General features: G+C 52.6%; 1 protein-coding gene across 2 annotated transcripts in view; it reads right to left on the bottom strand.

Annotated features, from left to right (window-relative positions):
• The window catches only part of TMEM130 (transmembrane protein 130), a 23,826-nt gene extending 14,511 nt beyond the window's left edge, over positions 1-9,315 (bottom strand). For both annotated transcript variants that reach the window (XM_017864460.1, XM_017864467.1), the window contains exons 1-2: positions 8,919-9,315; positions 2,151-2,456 (exon numbers count right to left, since the gene is read on the bottom strand). In XM_017864460.1, coding sequence (XP_017719949.1) covers positions 2,151-2,456; positions 8,919-9,003 — 391 coding nt within the window. In that variant the 5' untranslated portion in view covers positions 9,004-9,315. The remainder of the gene's footprint in view (positions 1-2,150; positions 2,457-8,918) is intronic.
• Between the last annotated feature and the right edge of the window lie 535 nt (positions 9,316-9,850).

The raw sequence follows: 9,850 nt of genomic DNA, 5'->3' as shown, positions 1-9,850 counted from the left end.
CTCCGTCTCAAAAAAAAAAAAAGAAAAGAAAAAGAAAAAAGAAGGAAATGCATAAGCCTTGAAAGGAACTTTTGGGAAATATTTCAGAATGTCAGGTGACCCTAGAAAAATTAGTAGTTCCAATGGCCGGGCGCGGTGGCTCACGCCTGTAATCCCAGCACTTTGGGAGGCCGAGGCAGGCGGATCATGAGGTCAGGAGATCAAGACCACCCTAACATGGTGAAACCCCATCTCTACTAAAATACAAAAACAAAATTAGCTGGGCATGGTGGCGGGCGCCTGCAGTCCCAGCTACCTGAGAGGCTGAGGCGGGAAAATGGTGTGAACCCGGGAGGCAGAGCTTGCAGTGAGCTTAGATCGCACCACTGCACTCCAGCCTGGGTGACAGAGCAAGACTCCATCTCAAAAAAAAAAAAAAAAAAAAAAAACAGAAAAAAGGAAAAATTAGCAGTTCCACTGATCACAGCTCCACACGCTGGGACCACTGTCCTGTGTCTACTTCTCTAAAAAGAAAAAAAATACTGGTGAGGCACGGTGGCTCACACCTGTAATCCCAGCACTTTGGGAGACCAAGGTGAGCAGATCACTTGAGGCCAGGAGTTCCAGACTTGCCTGGCCAACATGGCAAAACCCTGTCTCTACTAAAAATACAAAAATTAGCTGGGCATGATGGCCAGCACCTGTAGTCCCAGCTACTCCGGAGGCCGAGGCATGAGAATTGTTTGAACGGAGAGGTGGAGGTTGCAGTGAGCCAAGATCACGCCACCACTCCAGCCTGGGCAACAGAGGGAGACTGTCTCAAAAATAATAATAATAATAATTAATTAATTAAAATTAGTAAAAGTGGAAAGGAAGGCATGCTCAATAGAGCTCATTTGGAAAATGTTCAAACATAAAATAAGAAGAAAAGAAACTAACTATCATTCAACTCTACCACTGTTGCCGTTTTGAAGTGTGACAAAGTATTTGCTCGTGTGTTTAATATACACATATATTAAATACAGATTATTGGGTTAGACAATTCTGTGCTTTGCTTTTTTAATATGTAATTTTACATGCATGTGTGTTTACCCATGGCATTACAAACTCATTGTAAGGGTCACTGTTAATAGTGGTATAAATGATTTCATTATATTTAGCTAGTACCCTCATGGTTGCTCACTTAGCTTGTTTATCTCTTCTTTTGCTATTATAAACACTACCGCAATGAACATCTTCATGCATAAGGCATGACCCAAATGCAGGTTTATTTCCTGAAGATAAATTCGTTATTAGACTGTAAAGTCCAAAGGGGCAAAGGGGCATCTTCTCTTGGAATGTGAGAGAGAGAGAGAGAGACAAAGAGACATAGAGACAGAGATAAAGAGACAGACAGAGACAAAGACAGAAAGACACAGAGAGAGAGAGAGAGAGACAAAGACATAGAACAGAAAGAGAGAGACAGAAAGGAAAAACAGAGAGAAGAGACAGAGAGACAGAGGCAGAGATAGATAGAGAACAGAGAGAAGGACAGAGAGAGACAGAGACAGACAGAAAAGAAAGATGAGAAAGAGGGGAGAAAGAACCAGTGAATGACCGCAAGACTACAATAATTTCTTTTTTTTTTTTTTAAGACGCAGTCTCACTTTCCCCCAGGCTGGAGTGCAGTGGCACGTTCTCGGCTCACTGCAATCTCCGCCCCTCAGGTTCAAGCAATTCTCCTGCTTCAGCCTCCTGTATAGCTGGGATTATAGGTGCCCATCACCATGCCCCACTAATTTTTGTGTTTTTAGTAGAGACGGGGTTTCGTCATGGTGGCCAGGCTGCTCTCAAACTCCTGATCTCAGGTGATCCACCTGCCTCGACCTCCCGAAGTGCTGGGAGCCTCCGCGCCCAGCCGAGACTACAATAATTTCTAACCATCAGTACCTATTGACCAGCCGCTCTCCACAGGGTTGTATTAATGTATACCCCCAGCAGCAAGAGGCGTCCATTTTAGCACAGTACCTGCTGGGGGGAATCACTGCGATTTTCAGATCCTTTCTAATTCGGCTGACCCAGGGAAGGAACCCATGGGCCTAATCTGCATTGATCTGATTCCTAGCGAAGCTGGATGTTTTTCTCTGCACCAAGGGTTTGAAGGCAAACTAACAAACAGGAGCGACCCTTACCTGTGATGGGGAGGACCACGAAGCCCCTGGCCACGGGCTGGCACATCCAGCAGTCAGCAGCAGTGACCCAGACGGAGACTGGGAAGTCCCCAGGCACATGGCCGACCACATGGATGGTGGAGCTGAGACCCTTCTCCGTCTTGCCAGTGAGCACCAGCGGGGTGTGGATCCAGTGGAAGCGGTAGAGGTGGGTGTCGGCGGGCAGGGCCAGGCTGCTGTTGTCCTTGGCCACCAGGCTGGCCGAGATAGTCACCTCCGCTCCCGTGGTGGCAGGGCTATCGGTGGTGAGATTGAGTTCATACAAGCCTAGGAGCCCAGAAACAAAGACTGTGTTTCAGGAGGGTATGTGACAAGGAGCCCCACAGCCACCTCTGGGCTGGCATCAACTATTCTATTTCCCAGGTGGAGAAACTGAGGCTCAGGCAGCTCAAGTGACTTGCCCAAGGGTCACTCAGCCAATTTGACATCAAACTGAGGTTCAAAACTGGGTCCCACTGACTCCAAATAACAGTCTCTTCAGTGTTATTTCCCCTTCCTTCCTTCTTTCCTTCCTTCCTTCCCTCCCTCCCTCCTCTCACTCTCTCCCTCCCTCCTTCCTTCATCCCTGCCTCCCTCTCTCCCTTTTCTTCCTTCCTTCCTTTCTGTTTTTCTTTCTTTCTTTCCTCCCTTCCTTCCTTCCCTCCCTCCCTCCTCTCACTCCCTTCCTTTCCTTCCTCCCTCCCTGTCTCCCTCCTTTCTTTTCTTCCTTCTTTCCTTTGTTTCTTTCCTTCCTTCCTTCCCTTCCTTCCTTCCCTCTCTCTCTCTTTCTTTCCTTCTTTCTTTCTTTTTCCTTCCTTCCTTCCTTTTCTTTCTTTCTTTCTTTTCTTCCTTTCTTCCTCCTCTCTCTCTCTCTCTCTCTCTCTTTTCCTTTCTTTCTCTGGATCTCACTCTGTCACCCAGACTGGAGTACAATCATCACAGTTCACTGCAGCCTCCACCTTCCAGAATCAAGTGATCCTCCTGCCTCAGCCTCCCAAATAGCTGAAACCACAGGCACACACCACCACAGCCAGCTAATTATTTTATTGTATTTTTTGTAGAGATGGGGGTCTATGTTGCCCAGGCTGCCCAAATTATATTTTCTTTTCATGCCAGCCAGGCAGGGCCTTGGTTAGTGGCTACTCTTCTGGGCAGGCCACACAGAGAACATTTCTACCGTTCCCCAGAATCCTTGTGGTTTTGTTTTGAGACAAGGTCTCCCTCTGTCATCCAGGCCGGGGTGCAGTGGCATGATCATAGCTCACTGCAGCCTCAAACTCCTGGGCTCAAGTGATCCTCCCACTTCAGCCTCCTGAGTAGCTGGGACTTGTAGGTCCAAGTCACCATGCCTGGCTGATTTTTTCTTTTCTTTTTTTTTTTTTTTTTTTTTTTGTAGAGATGGGATCTCACTATGTTGCCCAGGCTGGTCTCGAACTCCTGGCTTCAACCACTCCTCCTGCCTTGGCCTCCCAAAGTGCTGGGATTACAGGCATGAGCCAGCGAGCTCAACCACATTGCCCAAAGATCTACTGGACAGTGCTGGTCTTCTGCCTCTGGATTCCTCCTCTTCTCACTCCTCCCTCTCTGTCAGGGTTAAAGGATCCAGCTGTCGGCCAGGCACCATGGCTCACACCTATAATCCCAGCACTTTGGGAGGCCAAGGTAAGCTGATTACTTGAACTCAGGAGTTCGAGACCAGCCTGGCCAACATGGTGAAACCCCGTCTCCACTAAAAATACAAAAAATTAGCTGGGCGTGGTGGTGCATGACTGTAATCCCATCTACTCAGGAGGCTGAGGCAAGGGAATCGCTGGAACCCAGAGGCGGAGATTGCAATGAGCCGAGATCAAGCCACTGCACTCCAGCCTGGGCAACAGAGTGAGACTCCGTCTCAAAAACAAAAGAAAACAAACAATAAAAACACTTCCCTGTACCTCTCACCCCCTCAGCTCTCTCCCAACAGCCTGAGTCCAATGTTATCACAACTCCATGTGGGAACGAAGGTTTCTTTGCCTCTCCTACTACGCTTCAAACTCCTTTAGAGCAGGGGTCATTTCCATCGTCCCTGTGACCAGCACAACGCTTGGCACATAGCAGGTGTTTGGTACTGCTGTTGCCAAGGGGCACCTGGAGAGCAGGTGCAGCAGAGGGACCAGCCCACCTCTAGCCCTGCCCCGGGAGACTGTTCACCCAGGCGGCACTGACTGAGTCCCTTCTGTGGACCCCATCCCTACTGTGTTGGGAGGACCCAGAAATGCAGAACATGCCCCTCCCCCAAGGGACCTCACAGGAGACCTGCTTGGGCTTTCAACAGGAAAGGCTGGCCAGGCGCTGTGGCTCACACCTGTAATTCCAGCACTTTGGAAGGTCGAAGTGGGTGGATCACCTGAGGTGGGGAGTTGGAGACCAGCCTGACCAACATGGAGAAACCCCTATTTCTACTAAAAATATAAAATTAGCTAGGTGTGGTGGCATGCGCCTGTAATCCCAGCTACTCGGGAGACTGAGAGAGGAGAATCGCTTGAACCCAGAAGGCAGAGGTTGCAGTGAGTCAAGATCGCGCCACTGCACTCCAGCCTGGGCGACAACAGTGAAACTCTGTCTCAAAAAAATTTTTAAAAAAGGCCAACTATTTTACCTTGTGGTTTTCAACTATTTCAACTATTTTACCTTGTTGTTTTTCTTTCACAAATTTTCCTTAGAACCCTTACCCTCTCTCTGCCACTCTATTATGAGGGGGGAGGGGGATGAAAACTGTTGGATAATATTCAACCCCCTTAGCTGCCCACGTCCCACCTGTCCCTCGACAAGTCTCCAATCTGGGTCCTTTTATAGTTCCCAAAATGTGACCGAAAGGTGGGTGCTGGCCTTCTGGCAACGAGGATGTGGGGAAAGTAGATGCATGACCGGGTGGGCACAAGGTCCCCCCGCAAGTCTCCTCAGGAACCTGTCAGCTCCGGGTCCATTTTGGGAAATCACTTCCAGAAGAAATAGCACCCTGGTCTCCTGGGCTCTAAAATGGCATCTCGGCCGGGCACAGTGGCTCATGCCAGCCCTTTGGAAGGCCGAGGTGGGCAGATCACCTGAGGTCAGGAGTTCGAGACCAGCCTGGCCAACATGGTGAAACCCCGTCTCTACTAAAAATACAAAATTAGCCAGGCATGGTGGCAAGCGCCTGTAATCCCAGCTCGGGAGGCTGAGGCGGGAGAATCACTTGAACCCAGGAGATGGCAGTTGCCATGAGCTGAGATCGCGCCACCGCACTCCAGCGTGGCCAAAAAGAGCGAAACTCCATCTCAAATATATAAAATAAAATCACATCTCCCCAAAGCCAGTACCGACAGGGTGGAAAACCCCTCTAGATGAGGTGGCATTTTAAAGTAAAAAGGCTGCCTATCCTGTGCTCCCTGGGGGCTGAGGGTTGTGGCTTGATGACTGACCCTGATACATCCCCACCTCCCTGCCTCGTCCTCCCCTCCCTCAGCAGGTACGTGGTCCCCAGACATCCGACAGATGCGCGGGCCACCCTCGCACAGTTTCCAGGGCAGGGCTAGCCTGGGAAGTAGAAGCAGGAATCGAGGGTGCAAGGGGTGCCCCCTCCAGTGCTCAGGCAACGCTGAGATTATTTTTTTCAGCTGCATCTCATTCACTTCGAAGCAACATCACCTGTCTCCGTGGGGAACTCCAGCTCCAGCTTTCCTCAGTACCACATCACACCTTCACTGCTGTGGTCCACATTATACATTTCCCTTTCTTTCAGGGCAATTTCTTAAAGTATAAAGGCATTTGAGGCCGGGCCTAGCCAGCTCACACCTGTAATCCCAGCTCTTTGAGGCCAGAGGGTCACTTGAGCCCAAGAGTTTGAGATCAGCCGGAGCAACACAGTGATACCCAGTCTCTATAAAAAATAATTTAAAAAATTAGCCGGGCATGGTAGCGTGCACCTGTTGCCCCAGCTACTTGGAAGGTTGAGGCAGGAGAATCTCTTGAGCCCAGGAGTTGGAGGTTGCAGTGAACTATGATGGCACCCCTGCACTTCAGCCTGGGCAACAAAGTGAGAGACCCTGTCTAAAATAAATAAATAAATAAATAAATAAATAAATAAATAAATAAATATCAAGTCATTTAGGTCAAGATGCCGAGAACTGGTCACTTCTGAGAGAATGCTGGCATTGAAAAGGGGACCTGCAGTGTCTTAACCCCAAAGAGGGAATTTCAGGTGCTCTTTGGGAGCTTTTTCACACAAATACAGTGTGTATATCACATTGAGGGACTTGAAGCCCGTGTGGGCCACTGCTGCTGCCTGAGGCCACCCAACCAGTCTGTACCACCCTGGTTAGGCTCTGCTCTCCCTCCCCTCTTTGGCTGGGAGGCAGCATTTGACCAGGCTGTGGACAGAGAGGTGCATGGATGAGAAACCACCTCCTCCCTTATCCCCCTAACTCCTGGCACCCTCCTCCTTCCCATCCCCTACCCACCACCCCAGCCCAGGACCGTGGGCCTGAGCGAGACTGGCAGGTGGCAGGGACATTCGGCTGCATGCTAATGGCCAAACAGCATCTGCAGTGAGACAGGCGCATGTCATCACGCAGATCGGTTGCCAGGGGAATGGATCAGGAGGGCAGCCGGCTGTGACTGGGAGGGGGGATTGAGGGGTGCAGGGAGGGGCTGTGTCTGCTGCAGACGTTGCTGCAGACACTGGCCCAGCTCATGGGAGCCCACCCCGCCGCCCCACCACCACCTGCAGGCTCCAAGGACACTTTTTTCTCAGTCTATTTTTTCAAAATCTGGTGTGTCACAGCCCCTGGGTGATGCTGCCCCTGTTCCTCAGGGGTCTCAGGGATGACCAGGACATTCGGGGTGGAAATGGACCAGGAAGCCTTTGCCAAATGTGGCCAAAGGAACCAATCACAGGGCCTGCTGCTCACCCATCAAATTCATCTTTCCAGGCCGGCGCGGTGGCTCACACCCGTCATCCCAGCATTTTGGGAGGCTGAGGCGGGTGGATCACCTGAAGTCAGAGGTTCGAGACCAGCCTGGCCAACATGGCGAAACCCCACCTCTACTAAAAATACAAAAATTAGACAGGTGTGGTGGCAGGCGCCCGTAATCCCAGCTACTTGGGAGGGTGAGGCAGGAGAATTGCTCGAACCCAGAAGGTGGAGGTTGCAGTGAGCCAAGATTGTGCCACTGCACTCCAGCCTGGGTGACAGAGCAAGACTCCATCTCAAACAAACAAAAAATTCATCTTTCCATGTTTGGGAGTCCAGGTGACATGACCTTGGGGTATGGAGCAGCCAAGGCAGAGGTTTAGGGGACTCCATGGGCCCCCCAAGTCACCCAGAGCTGAAGGGGCAAAAGCAAAAAGAGATGGGGCAACCACCCCGAAGCTTGGCCCATGGAAGAAACACCTACCTTTTCCAACAACACAGCATGTGCCGCCCTGGACATTCTAGAAAATGGCTACATCAGTCCTTTCACACAATATGCAGACTACCCAAAACACTTCAGAAGAGAACCTCTAAAGTCTGGGTAACACAAGCTGGAATTAATTAATAGTCCAGTACATGGACTTCTGATTTACAAATTCCTGATTCATGCAGACTCCAGAAAGGGGAAGGGTAGAAAAGTCTACCCCACGGGTGAGGGAGAAGATACGTTTCCCAACCCCACTCCCAGCCACTGTGATTTTGACCACATCGAGGGTGCAATTGGCTAGAATGGGAACCACACATGATTTCCAAATAATTCACTTTTGTTATTTTCTTTTGTTCTTTTTCTTTTGCCATTGAGGACACCTTGAAAATCTCTGGACACAAATAAACCTGATGGACAAGAGATCCCTTTTCTGTATTTCCAGGAGGAAATAGGTGATCTTGTCCAAACGCAATGCCCATAAAATTCGTCTAATTCATCCCTGAGTTGCAGGTTTTCTTTTACCTCGTGGTTTTTCTTTCACAAATTTTCATTAGATCCCTTGCTCTCTCTCTCCTGCTCTTTTATGAGGGGGGAGGGGGATGAAAAGCGTTGGATGGTATTCAACCCCCTTAGCTGCCCACGTCCCACCTGTCCCTCGACAAGTCTTCAATCTGGGTCCTTTGATGGTTCCCAAAATGTAGCAGAGAGGTGGGTGCTAGCCTTCTGGCGATGAGGAAGTGGGGGCAGTAGACACACGACCCTGCCCACCCCCCCTGCCCACACACACACCCCAGAAACCTGTCAGCTCCGGGTCCATTTTGGAAATCACCACCAGAGACGAAATGGCAGCCTGGCCTCCTGGGCTCCAAAATCACATCTCCCCAAAGCCAGCACCAACGGGGTGGAAAACCCGTCTAGATGAGGCGACATTTTAAGGCAAAAACGTTGCCCATCCTGTGCTCCCTGGGGGCCTGGGGGATTGTGGTGCGATGATGGACCCTGGCGCATCCCCGCCTCTCTGCCTCATCCTCCCCTCCCTTAGCGGGTGCATGGTCCCCAGGCATCCCCCCCGCGCGGTTTCCAGATTTCCAGGGCAGGGCCAGCCTGGGGGATGGAAGCAGGAATCCAGGTGGGGGGCGGGGAGCCCCCTGCAGTGCCCAGACGACTTAGGGAGAAAAGGGTGAAAGGAGAGGGGAGAGGGCGCTGCAGTGGCCTCAGCCGAGGAGTGAGATGCGCTCAGGGCGCACGGTGCCACCTCCGCAATCCCGGATCCCGGGCCCACCCACCCGCGGAGACGGTTCCAGGCCCGGGGCGGGCTGCCCAGCGCCTTACCTGCGGCCACCCCTGCCGGGGCCCAGGGCAGGAGGCAGGAGAGCCATAGGATGCTGCCGAGGCGCGACCACACTGCCCGGGCCATGGCGGGGCCCGGAGCGGGAGAAACGTGGGGTGGACGCGGAGGGAATGCAGCTCCAGCTGGAGAACGGCGGCGGCCGCTTCTCGGGGCGCGCAGCGCGGGCGGTGCGGGGAGGTGCGGGAACAGTGCTCCCTCGTCCTCGCCGGGGGACGCTCTGTCGCTGCGCGCCGCCACCGCCCACAGCCCGCTGCGCGACCCCGGCCCACGTCAGCCGCGCCGCGCGCCCTCCTCCTCCTCCTGCTGCCCCTTGCTTCCGCGTCCCTCTCCACCGCCGCGTCCTCCCTCCCCGCGTCTCTCCCCACGGCCGCGCCCCCTGCCCTCCAGGAGTCCACGATCGCCCCTCCCAGTTTGCCTCCCCTCTCGGGGTTCCCGAGCTCCCTTCCTGCGCCCTGGCTCCTCCCCGCACCGCCACCCTCCAACCCAAATCCACCCCCGCCCGCATCCTTCCCCTCCACTACCCGAGTCCACGCCCCACGCACCTGCATTTTTCCCTTCCCCCGAGCCCCTCCCCGCCCTGGATCCGATACCGCCAGTTCTGACTCAGCGTCCCCAGGGGTGTGAGCTGCGCTGCAAGCCGCCTGCAGGTCCCTTGGGGCTCTCCTCCAGGTGCCTTCTCTCTGCACGCTCGTGGCTCCGAGATGCTGCTCCTCATTCAAGAACTGTTGAGTGCTAAGGTGTGCCAGGCGCTGGGCGAAAGGCCTCGAAAGGGCGAAAGACCTCGAAATTCCCCTTGCTGTTGCTGCTGCTGCTTCTCTTCTTCTTCTTTTTTTTTTTTTAATCTTGAGACAGAGTCTTGCTCTGTCCCAGGATGGCGCGATCTCGGCTCACTGTAACCTCCGCCTCCCGGGTT

The sequence above is a fragment of the Rhinopithecus bieti genome, unplaced genomic scaffold, assembly GCF_001698545.2.
Source record: "Rhinopithecus bieti isolate Rb0 unplaced genomic scaffold, ASM169854v2 scaffold_2723, whole genome shotgun sequence".
NCBI lineage: Eukaryota > Metazoa > Chordata > Mammalia > Primates > Cercopithecidae > Rhinopithecus > Rhinopithecus bieti.
Note: the sequence above shows the minus strand (reverse complement) of the source record. Positions and strands in the feature narration are given on the sequence as shown.